The 21,157-nt window shown below is 34.1% G+C and overlaps 1 protein-coding gene across 1 annotated transcript in view; it reads right to left on the reverse strand.

The window, feature by feature from the left end:
• MALRD1 (MAM and LDL receptor class A domain containing 1) overlaps nt 1-20,946 on the reverse strand; it is a gene marked incomplete at its 5' end in the record, with an annotated part of 573,210 nt that extends 552,264 nt beyond the window's left edge. Inside the window, 2 exons of the mRNA XM_081051765.1 lie at nt 6,685-6,825; nt 20,769-20,946. Coding sequence (XP_080907891.1) covers nt 6,685-6,825; nt 20,769-20,946 — 319 coding nt within the window. The remainder of the gene's footprint in view (nt 1-6,684; nt 6,826-20,768) is intronic.
• Between the last annotated feature and the right edge of the window lie 211 nt (nt 20,947-21,157).

The raw sequence follows: 21,157 nt of genomic DNA on the forward strand, positions 1-21,157 counted from the left end.
GAGCTAGGTAGAATACATATATATATGTATTCTATATACTATATACTATATACTATATTCTATATACTATATTCTATATATATATATACTATTGCAATTAACTTGGTCTTAATCCAACCTAGATTGTTGTAACACCTAGGGAAAGTAGTTAAAAAAATGTATAGTGGAAAAAGTGAATTAATATGATGCTAGAAAATATCTGTGAAACACAAAAGAAAACAGTAACAGAGGAACAGAGTAACAAGAAGACATAAGACAGACAGAAAACAAATAGCAGATGAAGGTATAAATCTTGTTTTTCCATAATTATATTATATGTAAATGAAGTAAAGTCTCCAATCTAAAGTCTGGTTTAGCATATTGTGTAAAACTATGATACAGTCATAAAGTGTGTCTTGTAGAAAGTGTGTCTTACAGAAAATATAAAAATATAAAAATACATAATATATAAACAATAACCAAAAAGGAACTGGAAATCCAGTTCTTTCAACTGGATTTTAACCACACCAAAAAAATTGTTTTAGAGACAAATAAGGACAATTTATAATAATAAAAGAATCAACCCATGAAGAAAATATAACAATTATAAACATATATGCACTTAAAAACAGAGCCCCAAAATATATGAAACTAAATCAAATCAAACTGAAAATACACAATTCAACAATAATAACTGAAGTCTTCAATACCCCATTTTAAAGAATGGATAGAACAATTAAAAGGTCAGTAAGGAAAAAGAAGTCTTAAACAACACTATAAACCAATCAGAACTAACAGACATATACATAACATGCCATCCAACAACAGCAAAATACATGTTTTTATAGTGCACACAGAATATTCCACAGGAAAGACCATTTTTAGGCTCTAAAATAGATCTCAGTGCATTTAAGAGAACGTGAATCATCAAAGTACATTGTACACCCACCATGGAGTGCTTTAAGTCACTAGAAGAAAGAAATGTGGGAAATTAGCAAATATGTAGAAATTGAGAAATATTCTCCTCCTAAAAAACTAATGTGTCAAAGGAGAAATCAGAAAAGAAATTAGAAAACACTTGAGATGAATGAAAATGAAAATACAATGTATCAAAATGCATAGGATGCACTTAAATTAGTGCTTAAAAATAAATTCATAGCTGTAAATTACTAAATTTTAAAAAAAGATAGTTTAAAAATCAACAATCTAACCTTCTCCATTACAAGCCAGAAGAAGAGCCAACTAATCCAGAGCAAGCAGAAGAAAATAAATATTAGAGCAGAAATAGAGAATAGACAAACAATAGGAAAAAATAAATAAACCAGAAGTTGGTTCTCAGAAAGATCAACAAAATTAACAAAATTTTCACTAGACTGACCAATTAAAAAAAAAAAAAAAGATGATCAAGGAGAAGAAGAATTAATATACTAAATAAAGAGTGAAATAGGATCAAAACTATCAATCTTATAGAAATAAAAGAATTATAAGGTAATATCAGTTGTGAGCTTACAAATTAGATAACATTGATGGTATGGACAAATTCCTCAAAAGACACAAAAAATGACCTAAAGACTCAAAAATAGATGGAAAATCTGAATAAACTGCAACAAGTAAAGAGGATGAATCAGTAATTTAAAAAAGAGTTTTCAACAAAGAAATTCTCAGTCACAGAAGGATTAACTATTAAATTCTATAAAACATTTTAAAAAGAATTAACACCAACACTTCACAAACTCTTCCACAAATTAGAAGAAGACAGTATACTTCCCAACTCGTTCTGTGAGGTCATTATTACCTTGATACCAAAACCAGGCAAATATATCACAAGAATACTACAAATAAACATCCCTGGTGAATATAAATGTAAAAACACTAATCAAATACTAGAAAACCTCATCAAGCAAGATAAAGACATAAGAATTCACCATGGCTAAGTGGAATTTATACTGAGAATGCAAAGTTGTTTCAAAATATGTAAACCAATCACTATGAATTGATCAGTAAAGGTCAAACACCACGTGGTCATCATATTAGATGCAGAACACACATTTGGTGCAAACACTCTCTCATGATAAAAACACTCAGTGTATTAGTCACAGAAAGGGACACGCTTACTTGATAAATGGCATCTACAAAAAGCCTTCAGCTAACCTCATAACTGATGGTTGAAAAAGTTTCCTCTAATGGGAATGAGATAAGGATATCTGCTATCACCACTTCTAACACTGCACTGGAGTTTCTAGGCAGACAATTAGACAAGGAAATGAACCAAAAGGCATCCAGAATGGAAACAGAAAGTAAACGTATCTCTATTTGCAAATGGCATTATCTGGTATGTAGATGGCCCTAAGGACCCAAATAATTGCTTTGGGCCTACTTGAACAGCCTGGAATAATCTTCCTATTTTAAGGTCAGGTCATTAGTAACCTTAATTACATCTACAAAGTCCTTTCACAGAAGTACTTAGATTAGTGTTTGATTGAATAACCTAGGGATGGGCATCTTGGGGACCCAAGGAGGGTGAGCTTTAGAATTCTCCCTACCACAATTAGGTAGGCACTAATTTGATTCTCTTGTTTCATTTGCTACATTTTAAGGTTTAGACCAAAGTCTATAAAACCTAAAGTAATTGAGTCCCTTAAATTCTTCCTTGATGAATTCAGATGTAGGACACATTCAGTCAAGGTGACTAATCATTATAGTTGGCAGACTTCATTTGCAAAGAATGGAAATCTGCTGTGTCCTTTCCAATCACGTAATTGGTCAAATTCACTTCCCACTTTTATTTGACAGACTCTCAGTCTACTGTCAATTTGACTAGAATTCAAAAGATATATTCCTTAGCGTTTGCATTATGTTTATTTCAATACACTATTATTTGATTTTATATTTCTGTTGAGTATGGATTTTCTTCACTCGTGGCTGAATTAATTTGAAAAAATATATATACCCATATAAATTTAGCAAATAAACAAGTCATCTGTCTGTAAAGATAAAATTCCTGACAAAAGGAAAGCCAATGATACATAGAAAAATATTTCTACAGAGAAATTATAGAATGCATTATATTTTAGCTCTAATCAGTGGAATATTTGTTTTAAGATATTTCACAGCTTGACTACTTACGTGGAGAAATTTCATGGATGTCATATCAGTTAATTCAAATAATCATCTAAATTGTGAACTACGACACCCTGACTGATGTATTACTCACTGAATCACTGTATCACTGTATCACTGAATTTGAAATAAAAGAAATGGGAAAATAAACATATTATAGTATACAGTAAAATAATAAGCATGAAGTTTGTTGAGGAATTATGAAAACCTCATGTAGCTTAACTCATTTAAAATGCACACTCACACAGACACACATCAAGGACCTTGATGTCTTAGCTTGACAATCAAAGAATCTGTGGATGAAACCAAAGCTCTCTGCAAAATATTACTTGAGGCAGAATGAATCATTAAGTACCAAATGTGTATGCCCTTGAAATTCTTTATGCAACTCCTCAGCGACTGCCACATCCATCAATGTCTTTCATTTCTGCTGCCTGTTTAGACAGTAGCAGAATCAGAATTATCAACTGTGAAGGAGTTTGAGTAGAGGAAGGAAAAGAGGGAAGGACATGGTACTTATGAGTAACATCAGTAACCGTTGGGTGACATATTTCTGACGTTCCCAAATACACTTTTGGCCTACTCTTCATTTCCAAAGACAGTATCCTCTAACCATAGCAGACGGCTCTATCATTGCCTGAGCACATCAATATCTATATATGATCCTTATACAGTAGTTTCAGTTTGAAATATCATTTCTTTCACTTCACTGTCCACTGAAATACCATTCAGCTTTCAAGTCCTTTTTCAAATGCCCCTTTCCTTTCCAGTGTCTGAGTTTCCCTGTAGCCACAGGGAAATTTAGTCAGACTAACATTATAGCACTTTTAAAGCTTTTTGAATTCTAACAAATTGTGGTATTTTCAAAAATGCTTTACAAAGAGCTAAAAAACACCTTGGTATGCAACAACTATTTGAGTAGTCTCTATAATATTCACAGCATTCATTATGATGCCTTATGAATACTTTAATAACCTCACATACCACCTTTATTATCAGCTGGAATCTAGATTGATTCAAAACTCGTATTCTTACAAAAGCTGTAAGAAAAATCTCTTACAGTCCATTCTTTTCTTAAAAAGTAAAGTTTTACTATCATTGCAGAGATAAGTGTGAATTTTTGGAGTGATCTGATTTTATCTAAATGCAATGCTTTTAAAAATCAATACTAATACGTTCAAATCACTCTGCCCTGACCATTAGTAGATTTCAAATATTGACACAGGGATGTTTATTTTTTGTTTTATTTATTTATTTATTTATTATTTATTAATTTTTAATTTTTTTTAAGGAGGACGCAGCTCACAGTGGCCCATGCAGGGATCGAACAGGCAACCTTGGTGTTAGTAGCAATACACACTAACCAACTGAACTAACCAGCCACCCGACAGAGATGTTTTTCATGTTCTAATAGATTTTCAAACTTAGCTCTGAAAACTTCTCAAAGCATTGATTACATAAAGAAACATATTAGTTTGGAATACTGGCAAATTATTTCAAGAGTAAGTTAATCAAAAATGTATTAACACTCGTGAAATAAGGATTTTTTGAAGGGAGACAAGATTCCAACAATACTATTTTTCCATAAAACTTTCAAACAGTTAATATCTAAAGGCAGAACATTTGCTTATTTAAAATTATCTCTAGGAAAATACTCATATTTTAACATTTAATTGTAGTTACAAGAGATGCACCACTACTATTAAAATCACCACCCTTCGATAATTATGCCAGGCAATATTTTGCCTCATTTTCCCTATGAGGCTTTTATTATTCCCATTTTATAGATGAGGAAACAGACCACACAGCTAGAAGATTCAAACCTATCTAGTATGACTCCAGCAATCTTAAATCAAATCAAGATACATGGCTAAATGGGTGTCTGCCTATATAACATATGAATTTTGATGTGAATTACCTGCATTTTCCTTCTTGACTAGGGTATCAAAAAATTAGCATGGCAAAATGAGAAAAGAGAGGGAAGAAAGTGAAAAAGAGAGAAGAAGAGGAGGAAGGGAGGAAAGAGGGAAGCACAATGACAGAAATCTGGACGTTGTCTAAATCCAAGATGAGGAGGCAATAAGAAAAATGGAAGAAGAGTCACATGCAACAAAAGGAGAAAGTATCAGGTATTCTGCCCATGAAGAAGACTAGGCTAAATAAATGTATGCTGTGGAAAATCTTCTAAGCAAAAGGCAGAAACAGTGGAGAGGTTCTAGAAGAGAGATTACAGGATCAAACAATTAATAAGACATTGTATTGGCTAAAAGCTGGGCACCAGATTCACTGCTAACACCTAATGTAACTTAGGTGGTAATAACCTTTTTATGCATTGCAGTGAGCCGTTGGTCCTGTTTGTGAAGTTGGTTCCTTTTTTTGTGATAAAGCTTATTCCTAACAATTGTTAAAAACTATTTTTTAGAAAAGTATTTTGGACATCAAAATAACAAATCCCATTTTATTTATAGAGAAGTTATAACATTTATATAAAGTTATAAATTTATTCAGAAATGTACTGAATATTGACTTTTTTTGAGTGCCAGATATTTTATGACAAGTTTTAGCAACAACAGCTCATTCAGCTCTTAAATCAACTATCCTATGAACCAAACACCATTATTCCCCTTTGTAAAGTTAAGAAAACCAGGCTTAAAAAAGTGATCATACAGCTAGCAAGTGATGGAGCCAGGGTTCTAATCCACACATGTAGTATTTATGTAAACATTTCTAAACAATTAACATTTAATGCTTGAACCTTAGTTTACTTGAAATTATCTCTAAGGAAATACTTATATGTATTTAACATTGAATTGTATTTATTTGAGAGGAGCATCACTTTTATAAAAAATCGCCAGCTCCCAGCTATGCTAGGCAATAGGCTATTTGTTTTCATACCACGTGTAAGCCCACCAGATGAGGACAGGCATGAAGTCAATTTTGGCTCACTAAAATATCTATATCATCTGGTGTAAAATGGTGAATGGATAAACTTCATTAGTTCGCACAACAAATAAAGAAATGAATACATGATTAGTTCCAGAAGTACCTCAAAGGCTAGTGAGCAGCCCATCAGAGCTTTCTAGTCAGCCTGAAAAAATAAGTGTTACCGGACAGAGCTAAAAATCCGTCTAGCCAAAAGCAAAGAAATTTGATATATTTATCTAGGTAACATTATCATATTTACATTTTTGAATTTTCACAAGGAGTCAAAACAGAAAAAATCCCAATTTTTGTCTAGATAGAGCTTCAGGATCCCAGAAAGTCAATTATGAGAGTTCAATGTGATATTTTAGAGTGATAAACATCCTGAAATGGTTAAAGAATAAATAAAATTAGATATTATAGTAATATCTAAATAGTCAAAATTCTACTGCCATAATCAACCATTTGACAAAATGGAAGAAAGGAAGGAAAGAAGGAAGGAAGGAAGGAAGGAAGGAAGGAAGGAAGGAAGGAAGGAAGGAAGGAAGGAAGGAAGGAAGGAAAAAAGGGAGGGAGGGAGGAAGAAAGAGAGAGGAAAGGACGGGAAGAGGAAAGGAAGAAAAGAAGGGGGGAGGGAAGAAGGAAGGAATTCAAAGTATTTACCAGATATAACTCCGTTGTGATCATAAAATGGAGGTGATAGACCAGTCATCCCATTTCTCTTTGTCCAACCAAGTTGAAGACTCTGATCTTGAGTCATATTACAGAGTCCGTCCTCAAAATCACATCTTTCATAATTCAAGCCTAATGGCAGAAAAAATAAATTAGCTTTCACAACTCCATTTTGCTTCTTAAGAAATAAGACAATAATTGAAAAAGGAAACTTAGGAACAAATGACAAATGTAGATTAACATAAGAATTATTTTTCACATTTGAAGCTACTTTATTAGTGCAAAGCTTTTTTTCACATGAGAGTCTAATAAATCACCACACACAAAAATCACTGTAGTCAGCTGATAGCATATTACGGTGTCAGATGATTGCTGGACTTAGGTATGTAAATGTTGAATAACTTGTGTACCCCTGAAATGAATAGAATATTGGATGTTAACAATATTTTAATAAAATCTTAAAAATAAAAATAATAAAAACAGTGTAGTCAGATAGAAGAATGCCACATGCGGTCAGAAGACTGAGGACCTAATCCTGTTTTTATCTCTTAATAACTGAATGCCTTAGCTAAACCACTCAACCACAGCAAGCCTTTTTCTTCCCTTGTAAGATTAGAATCATGACATTGTTCCCTGTCTCCCTCAAACAATTGCTGTGAGGATCTAACTACAACTAATTACCTTACAACTCATTGGCACCATATAATATGAGGAATTATTATTAAGATTACATCATCAACCTCAATACTTTTGCCATTGAAGATTTGGAGAGACAAAGCCAAAGAGGACCCTCTGATTGAATCTCAACCATATCCATCTGTGATGGACCCCTGGGAGTAAGCATAGTACCTCCCTGTTAAAACTCAATATTCTTGAAATTCTGAGTGCTTTTTATTGTAGCAAAGGCATTTTCTTCTCTCTCTCTCTCTCTCTCTCTCTCTCTCTCTCTCTCTCTCTCTCTCTCTCTCTTCTTCTGTAGATATAAATGATCCAAGAGGCTTGGGAGAAGCAAGATTTAAACACTTGGTTGTTCACCATAACTACCCAGGTAAGTTCTTATTCCATCATCCAAGAGAAGCAAATGTCACTCTATAAAAACTCGATCATCTCCACTGTAAATCACCCTGCCCTGGGATGTAGTCCTTTGCAACTGTTCAGATTTTTCTTTGGCAAGTTTGTTCTTGCCCTGACTGGTTGCATTAGTCATACTCAGGGTGAATGTGCTGGTTGTTAGGGCTTGGCAACCCAGTCATAAAAACATAATTTTTATTTAATCACATTTGGACAAAATAGTATTTAATAATAATCCATGTGGTGCTTGTTGTTGAGATCACCCACATGAGTCCTGAAACCGGATTTGAAGCTGTCACTTTTAAACGTTAACTAAACCCATTTTATTACCAGTGGTCTATTTTATTAATTTTACTCTGAAATCCTTTATTTGGTAAGATGTCACACACCGGTGGTGTTCCATAATAATAGCGGGAATCTTAACAGTCACCATGTATTGAGGGAGTTTGTTCTATGCTAGGCATTCTAGTAGCAGTAGTGGATGTATTCCTTAAGAAGCGGGCATTTTCTTGTTTTAAAAATGAGGAGACTTGGGAATGTGTTAGGGAACTCGCCCAAGACTGAATTGCTAGTGAGTGCAGGGGCCAGGATTGGACCCCAGATCTCTTTGACTTGAGCACATGAGCTCTTAAAGCTCTGTCCTAAAGCCTAATTGTTAATCTACTGTATCGTTTTTATCAAGGCCTAGAATTAGAGGTCAATGAGATTTTCTAGTCAGCCTAGGGACACCAGTATTTCCACACAGAACTGATGTCATTGTATTCAAAAGCAAAGAATTTTGGTGGGTCTATAGATCATGCCACGGTTACATTTACAATCTCTGTAAGGCCTTTCAATTATTTAGAATAGCCAGAATACCCGTTATGGTATTACCTCATGGACCCCTAGTGGTCTAGGGACTCTGTGAACAAAAAGTGAACTAAATGGCACAGTTATCTGAATATATAATTGAGTGCATGTCATTCAATTAGCGATGCATGTATCTGTATAAATAGTTATCGTTTTCAAGTTTTCTTTAGTTCCCTGCAACTTTTACAATGATTTATTTGTGATTGTAAAACATTCAAAACTATTTTTATCACCATATTTCAGCAACTATGTTTATGGAACATCCACACATTCTGACATGGGTGTCAAACATTTTTTAAAGACCAACAAATTGCCTTGCAGTACAATTACTAGTTGACGTCTGTGTGCAATGTTCTTGGCTCTTTTTAATACACAAGCATAATGATGATGATTTTTGGAAGTGCTAGAACTAGAAAAATAGCTAAATAAAACATTTTTCCCTCTGAATAGTCTCAACAGGGGTTCTTTTTGTTACAAAATGAATCTAATGATCATACATTTTCAACTAATTCTTATTAAGAAAAAGCAATCATGAACTTCTAATCACTGCTGCCATTATTCAAAAAATGCATCAGAAAAATTTCTAAGTATGAATTCCCCCCCACCCCCGACAGAGAGTAGTATGTTTTAAACCATTTGAACAACTTTCCTTGAATTGTGGCTGATTTACCTTTTAATTCCATTGCCACGTACGTGCATTCAAATCTGAAATGGTTTGCTATATTAAAGTCTTCTCCCATGCATATTTCTGCTGCCACAGCCATCACTAAATTGTGTTCAGTTGAACAGCTGAACAGTGTATGGAATGATGAGCAATGGCATGAAGGCACTCATCAGTAGAATCCATGTTCCTGGGGTTTTTGAACTTGTGGAACTCATCATTTTGTTTTCAATTTTATGATCCCAAAGGTCAGACACATTGCAGGGAGTGTGACTCTGTTGCAATTTATGGTTTCTTGGAAGGCCCAATTATCTCCTGAATTGGCTTCCATTGTGCCAGATTCCCTCATTAAAATTCACCAAGGAGTTCCTCATTGATTCAATTATTAACACCACAATGGGAAGATAAGTATTAAATTATATCCCCACGAGATAGGTAACTTAGGGCATGAATCTGAAAAAATGGGAAGGAATAAAAGTTTTTGTAGTGGCAATAGTGAAGAAATTAGGGCAGAACTCAGGATTAATTCAACAAAGAATGATATGGGTAGATAATTACAACGTAAAGTTCTTAGAAGACAGAGAAAATATAAGAATTAGGAAAAATTAGACAAGGAGAGGTAGAAGGTATTAAAAGCACTTGTTTCATAGTTTTTCCTGGGCCTATATGAATAATGCACATCTTTTCTCCTAAAAGTTCTATGAGGCACAGCTGTAGTTTTTCCTTAATGATAAATCTTACTCTTTAATTTAAATTATGGTAAAATACACATGACATAAGATTTACATTTTAACCTTTTTTTTAAATTTATTGGGGTGACAATTGTTAGTGAAATTACATAGATTTCAGGTGTACAAGTGTACTGTTTTGTGATATTAAGTACATTTACATTGTTATCCAATCATCATCACCATCCATATCCAGAACTTTTAAATTTTCCCTAAGGGAAACTCCACGCCCATTAAATAATAACTCCTCATTCCTCGCTCCGCCCATCCCCTGGGAACCACCATTCTACTTTCTGTCTCTATGACTGTGACTACTCTAGGTACCTTATAAAGTGAAAGCATACTTTATTTGACCTTTTGTGACTGGCTTATTTCACTTGTCATAATGTCCTCAAGTATAATGTTGTAGCATGTGTCAGAATTTCCTTCCTTTTTGAAGCTGAATAATATGTCATCACATACACCATATTTTGTTTATCCATTCATCTGTTGATGAACACTTGGGTGTCTTTCACCTTTTGGCTATTATGAATAAGGCTGCTATGAACATGGACGTACAAATATCAGTTGGATTCCACTATTTCTTTTCTTTTAGATATAGCCCCAGAAGTAGAATTGATGTATCATATGAAAATTGAATTTTTAAGTTTTTGAGGAATTGCCATGCCATTCCCATAGAAGTTATAAGACTTTACATTCCCACTGACAATGTTCCAGTGTTCCAGTGTCTCAACATCTCAGCCAACACTTATTTTGGGGGGTTTTGTTTGTTTGTTTGTTTGTAATAGCCATCCTAATGGGTGTGAGGTGGTATCTCATTGTAGTTTTAACTTACATTTCCCTAAGGATTAGTGATACTGAACATCTTTTCATGTGCTCATTGGACATTTGCATATCTTTGGAGAAATGTCTATTCAAGTCCTTTGTCCATTTTTTAAATAAATTTGCTTTTATGTTGTTGAGTTGTAGGAATTCTTTATATATTCTGCATATCACCCTCTTATTAGATATTTGATTTACAAATATTTTCTCCCCTTCTGTTGTTGCTTTTTCGTTCTGATAGTGTCATCTGATACACAAAAGGTTTTCATTTTGATGAAGTCTAATTTATCTATTTTTTTTCTTCACTTGCCTGTGATTTTGTTGTCGTACCTAAGAAATCATTGCTAAATCCAACATTGTAAGGTTTCCCCCTATGTTTTCTCCTAACAGTTTTATAGTTTTAGCTCTTTACCTTTAGGCCTTCAATCTATTTGGAGTTAATTTTGTAAGGTTAGGATCCAACTTTAATCTCTTTGCATGTGGATATCCAATTTTTACAACAGTATTTGTTGAAAAGACTGTTCTTTCCCTCTTAATGATCTTGGCACCTTGTGGAAAATCATTTGACCATATCTGAGAGAGCTTCTTTCTAGGCTCTCTATGCTATCCCATTGGCCTGTATGTCTGTCTTTACGTCAATTGTACACTCTTAATTACTGTAACTGTGTCACTAGTTGTGATATAAGGGAGTGTGAGGGCTATAACTTGGTTCTTTTTCCAGATTGTTTTTGTTATTTGGGGTCCTTTGAGAGTCTATATCCATTTTGAGATGGAAATTATTATTTCTGCAAAAAACATTCTTAGAACTTGGATAGGAATTGCATTGAATCTGTGGATTGTTTTGATTAGTGTTCACATGTAAACAATATGAATTCTTCCAATCCATGAACAAGAGATGTCTTTCCATTTGTGTCTTTTTAAATTTCTTTCAGCAACAATTTCTAGTTTTCTATGTACATGTCTTTTGTCTCGTTTATTACTATTTCTTTCTGTTTGATGCTATTGTAAATGGAATTGTTTTCTTACTTTCCTTTTAAAATTGTTCATTGTTAGTGTACATAAACACAATGGCTTTTTATGTGTTCACTTTGAATTCTGCAACTTTGCTGAATTTGCTTATTCTAACAATTTTTTGGTAGAATTTTTGGGGTTTTCTACATTTAAGATCACATGTTCTGTGAACAGAAATAATTTTCCTTGTTCATTTTCCAATTTGAATGCCTTTTATTAATTTTTCTTATCTAATTACTCTGGCTGGGACTTCCAGTACTTTGTTGATAGAAGTAATGAAAAAGGGCATTCTTGTCTTGTTCCTTATCTTAGAGGAAAAGATTTCACTCTTTCACCATTGAGTAAGATGTTAACTGTGTGTTTTTCATGCCTAGTTTATTGTGTTGAGGTAGTTTCCTTCTATTCCAAGTTTGTTAAGTGTTTCCTTTTTAAGGAAAGCAACCCATTACATAGTCAAAAAAGTTTTCATATAATTCATTTTTACTATTTAGAAAATTATTTTCTACACGTAGATAACATAGAAAAACATTTTCACAAAGAATAATCACCTTCCTCTCATTAAGTGTAAAAAATAATGGCCAGTTCCTGCAAAGGATGAAATGAATCTAAATACAGTAATTAAATGAAAGTAAAATTTAATTATTCTAAAAAGTAAATTTCTATTTTTTTTCCTTTTTTTTAAATTAAAGTTTATTGCGGTGACAATTGTTAGTAAAGTTATATAGATTTCAGGTGTACAATTCTGTATTACATCATCTATAAATCCCATTGTGTGTTCACCACCCAGAGTCAGTTCTCCTTCCATCACCATATATTTGATCCCCCTTACCCTCATCTCCCACCCCCCATCCCCCTTACCCTCTGGTAACCACTAAACTATTGTCTGTGTCTACGAGTTTTGTTTTTTTGTTTTTGTTTCTCATTTGTCTTGTTCTTTTGTTGTTTTTGGTTTATATACCACATATCAGTGAAATCATATGGTTCTCTGCTTTTTCTGTCTGACTTATTTCGCTTAGCATTATATTCTCAAGATCCATCCATGTTGTCACAAATGGTACTATTTCATCTTTTCTTACCACTGAATAGTATTCCATTATGTATATATGCCACAACTTCTTTATCCATTCATCTATCAAAGGACATTTTGGTTGTTTCCATATCTTGGCCACCGTAAATAAAGCTGCAATGAACATTGGAGCACACGTGTCTTTATGTATAAATGTTTCCAGATTTTTTGGTAGATACCCAGGAAAGGGATTGCTGGGTCATACGGTAATTCTATTCATAATTTTTTGAGGAACCTCCACACTGCCTTCCTTAGCAGCTGCACCGGTCTGCATGCCCACCAACAGTGTATGAGAGTTCCTTTTTCTCCACAGCCTCTCCAACACTTGTTACTATTTGTCTTACTGATGATAGCCATTCTGACTGGGGTGAGGTGATATCTCATAGTGGTTTTTATCTGCATTTCTCTGATGATTAGTGATGTTGAGCATTTTTTCATGTCTCTTGCCCATTTGTATGTCCTCTTTGGAGAAATGTCTCTTCAGGTCCTCTGCCCATTTTTCAATTGGGTTGTTTGTTTTTCAAAAGTAAATTTCAATGACAGATTGCTGTCTTTTGGCTTGGTGATTTGAAAATATTAATTAACGTTTACCAGGAAATGTTTGTTATCTTTCACACTGAATTAATTTTAATATTTTCATTGAAACACAAACTAGAAGAACCCTAATTCACAAAGGTATGAAATAGCAAATGGAATTAGCACTTTTATAGACCACACCCAAATTATCCAACGTTACTTAGGTTGGATTTTTGTCATATAGTTGCCTTTACCCTCAAGTCATTGAGAACATCTCTGGCAGTAATTGCATCATTGATGATATTTATGTCAATGAGAAAAGAATTACCAAATATTGTTTTACCTTTAACATTGTTTAAGATTAGTAACCTTCAAAGGAGGCCTCTAGTGTTTGGGTCTGGTGATTTCTGAAGAGATATGGACAAAGTGTGACATTCACTGCAATCTGCAACAGCATACACACAAGTATAATAAATGTTTTAAGTATAATAAATGTTGCAATGTTTACATGTAATTCTCTATTCCAGAGTAGCAGCTTGGCCAGAAGATCTGATGGCTTTTTTAGTAGTTTCTATGGTGGTGACTACAGGGCCCTGAATAGAAAATTATATCTCTTGCATGGAAAAACCTTTTCATCAAGTAAACTAATTCAGGAATAAATGAACTCCTGTCATTTTCTATTGTGAAATAGGTTTTCAATTTCTCTCAAAATAATTAAAATTTCTCTTCCAAGTCCATTCACGCATTTCAAGACTTGTTAACTGGAAAGTCACAATTATTTCTGGGTAGTGGAGAGCATTAAATTCTATCCCTATTTCTTTGATGGAAACTTATTTAACAGCTGTGATTCAAGGCCCTTGCTTTCATAAGTTTGATAACTTTAACAACAGAATGCAAACCTACTCTCAGGATTCCTAGCCAAGCCTTTAGTGTCAAAATGCACATGTAGAAATGATGCTTATTGACAAAGAGAAAAGTTATGTAGGATGACAATCTCGGCAAGAGTTCTATCTGTATACAGAAATCATCTTCAGAAGACATTTTATTTGTGGAAGAAACAGTTCATCATTTGATGTCACCAAGGTATCACTGAAATTTTCAAAGGGAGCTCACAAACTGAATCTCCTTCTTGGATGACATCAACTTGCACACTTGAGCCATAAAACCAGAGCAGACTGCACTGCAAGACTGAGCGGTTTCATTGAATTCCATGGTGAAAGGAAATAGTGCACTTCATAATTCCTCCAATCATTCACTCAACCAGTCAGTAAGCTAGTAATCAGTCAGTTTACCTAATATTTATTGACCGTATGTGTTAATCCGTCTTCTAGAAAATGAGAACTAGATAAATTTCCTGCCCTCATGGACCTAACATTTTGCTTTTTCATGACATCCTTCAAAATATTAAAGAAAAGGTTTGCAGCTACGGAAAGATGACATCATTTTATAAAGGCATGTTTATTTTATTAATAGTTTTATTAAAATCTCACTGAAACACGACTCTGTCAAGTTCGCTCTGTTACATGGCTTCTTTTGTTGGAATCATGATAGAAATCCTGTAGGATTGGTCAAGGTAACAATTCCAGTAAGGTTTGAACCTCTCCTTTAGGAGAAGGATTCACTGTCCAGGCAATTTTCAGAATGCAGCAAGAATGCTTCTTCAGTTTGTTGCTTTCATGTTTTCACATACTCAAAAATGAAAGAACAATCTATATTGCGCTCAGTTCATTTTTTCTTTCACGTTTCCATTGTCAATTTGAACAAAAATAGTCCATGACTGTGACACAATTTTAGACATCAAAATCTATTAAGGAAAATGATTTATGTTACACGACTTTGCACAAAGCATGCAAGTTATCCAACACTATCAAGAGCAGGAGTTCCTGACAGTGTTATTTGACGTGAGAAGTGTTCTATGAAGACTGCTAAAAATAGCAGAAGGAATCTAATCAGCACATACACACACAAAAAAAGAAAAACCAAAAAAAAGAAAAGAAAAATCCCCACCTCAAGGTCTCTCTGATCACATCCTTTGGAGCAAGGTTAATATTAGCTCTCTTGCAAAAAAAAAAAAAAAAATACTGCTTAAGAAAAAGCAGTTAGTGTAGAAATAATACAAAGCCTTTGTAAATATTTACTTTAACTAAAATAAAATGATAAAATTCTAAACAGACATGCATGCTATTTTATTACTAGTCCAAGTGGATACTTCCAATTTCCATTTGTTACCCTTTGCTCTCTGGAAAACTTTCAGACTTTCCAACAGCAAAGTTTCTTTGTTTTGTTTTTTGTTGTTTTTTTTTATTAAAGTATATTGGGGTGACAGTTGTTAATAGAGTTACATAGGTTTCAGGTATACAATTCTGTAATACATCATCTATATATCACATTGTGTGTTCACCACCCAGAGTCAGTTCTCTTTCCATCATCATATATTTGATCCCTGTTACCCTCATCAAAATAAGTCAGATAGGAAAAGTCGAGAACCATATGATTTCACTGATATGTGGTATATAAAACTGAAAACAACAAAAGAACAAAACAAATAAATGAAGAAACAAAAACTCATGGACACAGACAACAGTTTAGTGGTTACCAGATAAGGAGGGCAGGAGGTGGTAGATGAGCAAAAGTTTTAACAAGGAGTTTGTAATTCATTTTCTGTGCATACAGAGATTTCCCATCTTTGTTAAAATAGTCCAAGCCTTCTTGACTTTGTGATTCCAGTATTCCTGACTCCCGTCTCTCTATGTGTTATCTTCTCCCGCCTCTGGTTTTGCCCCACACCAGTTATTCTTCGGCATATCTCAGTGGCCTTTCAACATAAACATTGAAACCAGCATGCAGTTCTTTAGACTCAGGTTTTATCCTGTCTTTGTCTTTATAAAATCTGCATTGTTATCCATTTTATCTAACTTTTCCATTCATTCCATTCTACAGGATATTTTCTACTCTATTCTGACAGGCACCTCCTTTTCCAGTTTACCTCAACAAAAGTATCCTGCAGTTGTTCAAATCACACATAACAGATCTGAAAGTGCTTGGGTGGACAATAAAGTACAGATAAATAAAATTGCCTATACTCAAATTTTATTGAAAGGAAACAGTTTGAAAGAGACTTATATACATATTCTGACATTAGTAACTAATGAGGAATTTTATTTAAAAACAATGTATTTCTATAATGTCCTCTAAAGTTGTCCAATGCATGAAAACCAGATTTCATAATCATTGTTTTAAGGCCTCAGGTTACTCATACTTTAAACATGGGAAGGATAGAAACCGCAGTTTGAGTCTTGGGTCACCATTAATTAGCCACATATCCTTGAACTATTAGCTTCTTGGCTTAGGGTCTTCCCTCCTTCACATTTACAAAATGAGGCTTTTGACTTAGAAGAGCTTGAGGGCTTTCCTTCTGTATGACATAATGGTTCAAAGGTTGTCACCACATACCAGAAAAGGCCAAAGGATCTACAGAGACATTAAAGCAAAATGGTACTAATGAGTACCAAATGCAACAAACAAAAAAAGATATTTTGCTATTTTTCATTGTGCTTAAGTTATTCTATGAAATTAGGGTAAATATCATAGGACTCAAAACCATATCACCCATTTATGCCAAAACGAGAATCTGTGAAATTTTCTGATTTTCTTAAGGTAGGCTCTACATATTTATTATTAGATTTCTTATATATACAATTCTGTTGTGCTATGGACTGAATGTTTGTATGTTTGTATAGAATGCGTATGTTTAGGGCCTAATCCCCAATGTGGTGATATTTGGATATGGGGCCTTTGAGATGTGACTAGGTCATGAGGATGAGGACCTCAAGAGAGTTTAGTGCCCTTAAAAGAAGAGACACTAGCGATGACCTCTCTGTCATGTGAGGACGTGGCAAGAAGAGAGCTGTCTGCAAACCAGGAAGTGGGCCCTTATCACACAACGAATCTGCCAGCACCTTGATATTGGACTTCCCAGCTGCCAGAACAGTGAGAAATAAATGTTTGTTGTTTAAGCCACTCAATCTATGGTATTTGTTATGGTAGCCCAAACTATGTCACTACAGTAAACAGGATTTCTAAGTGTGTTTATTAGTTGTTTCATAACAACGTGCTGTAAAAATGTAGTGAGATAAATGTTGCACATGAAGTCTCACATTTCACTGTTTTGATACTTCAGCTTCAGGTACTTCAATGAAGCAAATACTTTTAAAAGTAATTGGTATTTATGTCATTCTAGTAAAGAAATCATATTTTACTTAATCAGACGATTGAACACTATCACTTCTCAGTTTTTTGAGAATGTTCCTCTACGGCAACTTTCACATATTTCACATATAAATTTAGATTTATATGAAGTACATTAAAAAACAAACAAACAAAAAAACAAATCTTGTTCCTAAATTCAAAAAGTTTGTAAAAGAAATTAGGTAAAATCTCAAATCTTTATGATATACTCCATCAAATCAAAGTATAAAAAAAGATTTTTATCTCCTTATAAAAATACTATAATGAATGGAAAAGTTCTTAAGCATGACATGTAGGTAAGGGGAAAAATATTTGATTAACAATATATTTTTCTCTTTTGAATCACAGTAAAGTTAGAGTAAATTAGCTCTAAAAGTGAATTATACACAACAGTTAATTTTAATGCTAACTTCAGGTATGCAAAAGTAATTAAGCATATTTTCTGGAAACACTGCAGTGATAGGGATCCATTGAATGGGATATATTCAACACCCTAACAGCAGTATGTTTGGTTATCTTCTGGTTGATTTGGATTTGAATGTAGCAACGTAAGCAATACAACTGTCTTTATTGTTAAGAAAAACAAAGCAGAATAATGCTTTTGTGTATCAGATAATTTGGAGAAATTGCTAGAAGAAAAGGTAGACTATCTCTGGACTTATAATTGACTCTGATATTAAAATTAATAAATAAAAATAAAAGAGAATGAAGAAGACCAGGAAATGAGGATGATTAGAAGCAGACAATGTAACACTTGGAACATGATTTAAAAAATAAATTAAAAAAAAAAAAACAGACCAATACCACAACATTTATTTCCCTGGCTCAAGATATCAATAAATGCTAACACAGAGGACTTGCCAACACTAAAACCAAATAGTTGTTACACCAAAAATTTGTTTTCTTGCTCACTATATATTAAGTGCTCAATAGCGTGTGTAAATAAAATTTATTCCATTGGGAAGATTCAGTCTTCCTAAACCTAATATCTTAAAAAAACAAACAAACAAACAAACAAACAAACAAACAAAATGAAAAGAAACACAAGTTTTTTGGTATTCTTGAAAAGAGGTCCATCATGTAAAATAAGTACATTCTCAAAAACCAATCAATAGAATCAGTTACATCTGAAATTCAACTTCAGCTATGCCAATTTCCTTAAGAAAGTGAACCTATTAATCTATTTCTTTAAAGGTCACACCACTTGGATGTTAAAGCGAGACACACATTGATTTTTTTGTGACTACTTTTAACATCATTAAAAAGTTAGCTTTATAAAAAAATCTCATCTGTAAGTCTAGCATCACAAATTTTCATGAGAGAAACTGCATAGCCATTATTATTCCTTCACAATATTTTCCCCCTAGTGTGATATACAAAAGAAACTCACACTTTAAAGTGATTCTCAGTTTTATCTACAGGTTATGGTCCACATTTTAAATAAAATACAAAAGTGGAAGCTTCTCAGAAATGAAAATGAAAAGCGAAAAAGCCGAAAGGTGATCTCCCAATGTAACATTTAAAATGAAATCTATTTATTCGACAGATTTATTCTTTCACTTTCATCCAAGACTGCCAGTTATTAGAATCTTTCATGCAGCCAAGACCTTTCCCACCCAGTGACTTTTCTCCTTCTTTCACATTAACCTTTTCCCTGAAGCAGGACGATGCATGTTCTCACAGCAATTGTGCTAAAGGAAGATTCATAGAGATTAATAATGGAATGAAGGGACTGCTCTTCTCGTCAAACCACCTGAGTGGTTCCTCTTTTGTGCTCACCAGAGAAGCAGCAAAGGGCTTTCCCAGACAGGCCAGAGAAAGGGAGAGAAAAGGCAGCACACCCACATTTACAATCTCTGGGGAAACTGGACAAATATTAATGAATCCCTGTCTTTGGTTGTGCTTTGTATTCAGTAGTTACTAACTGTGTGACAGCTATCCCAAACTATGGGAGGAAAATCATGAGCCTGTTTTCTTTAACAGAGAAGAAATTTTTCAGGAATCACTTTTCTTGCTTTTAATGTAATAATCCCTGAATATGTAAATAGAAAGCCAACCACAAAAATTGAATATGTAGAACCTTATTTCCGCAGAAGAAAATGAAGAATTCTGTCAACACTAATTAACATAGTGTCTGAATAAAATTAGAAAATGTTTGAGTAAAATACTCTAAAATGCTAGATTCATGCCTCCAGATAACTGAGTCAATAGTACTGTGAACCAACAATGAACCCACTTAAGTTTATGACAGTATTGTTAATGAAAGGTGATTGCATGTAAGAATGGCCTCGTCCTATTGGTGAAATGCAGTATTCCTTCAGGATGTCATATGGCTATAGAAACTACAGACATGTACATGTACATTTGTTTACATGTTCAGGCCTTCCCTTGATGAGCAGTTTCCTTTTTATTGCTATGACACCAGAAAGCAATGGAGTATTTTCCCACCTGTGACAGCTGGTTTGTCTCACTTTAAGACCTCTTATAATAAAGTGGAGGTTCAAGATCACACAATTAGCAGATGGTAGATGGTTTATCCAGGATCCAAATCTAGGTCCTGCCCTCTCTGAAGCTTATATTCTTTCCTCCACCCAGAATGAAAGAATACAAACCAGAGCTGTGCTCCGTGTGCTTTCGAGACCAATTCATTTAGTGGTACCATCCTCTCAGCAGAAAGAAAGTCTGCCCATCCCATCTCAGGTTCATTTCAAATGTTTTCATACTGAATTCAAACTGAAGCTCTTAATTCCCATCACAGCCTTTTAAAGCTGCAGTGAGGCTCTTCTATAAAATTTTGTTTCACTGATATAACATTAAAAGCTACATGTCTGCTTATCACTCCTTTTGCATAATCCGTAAAGACTGTTTTAAAATCCATTCGATCCAATTAGAATCTTTGCAATTTAATATTGCTTAATTAGTGTAATTTTTATTTAGGGACCTGTCTCTTTAATGGAAATGCTATTTTTGTTACTGATTTACACGACAAGCTTATAAATGAAAGCCATGCAGGGCACATATCTAGCTGCATCTCCCCGGGCTGCTCATCACCCCTGCAGTAAAGCTGTACCAAAATTGGAGGAAAGAGAGGGATGGAACTTACATTGCTGCTCATCACTCTTGTCCCCACACTGATCTGTGAAGTCACACACATTGTCAAGCGCCACGGAGACCCCGTTGTCACACTGAAAGGCCTCTGTTCCTTGCTGAACCAGTGTAGAGAGGAAAAGACAGGAAATCCAAGGGACACCAAAAGCTTCATTCTTTGGGAATGCTACCATCCTGGCCAGGCAGAAGCGCGTTATTTGATGGCTGTTAAGATCAGGCAGTTGTAATAGGTGAGCCCGTAATTAGAAACATTCTCTCTCTATTCTTTGTTTTTCAGATTTGCCTCTTACGAGTGGATACTATTGCCAACTATCTACGACTCTAAGAAAAGACTCCCAAGGCAGTTCATTTACCCTTTCAGAGGAGTGTCTTTAGAAAATATTT

Source organism: Rhinolophus hipposideros (genome assembly GCF_964194185.1).
Source record: "Rhinolophus hipposideros genome assembly, chromosome: 1".
Lineage (NCBI taxonomy): Eukaryota > Metazoa > Chordata > Mammalia > Chiroptera > Rhinolophidae > Rhinolophus > Rhinolophus hipposideros.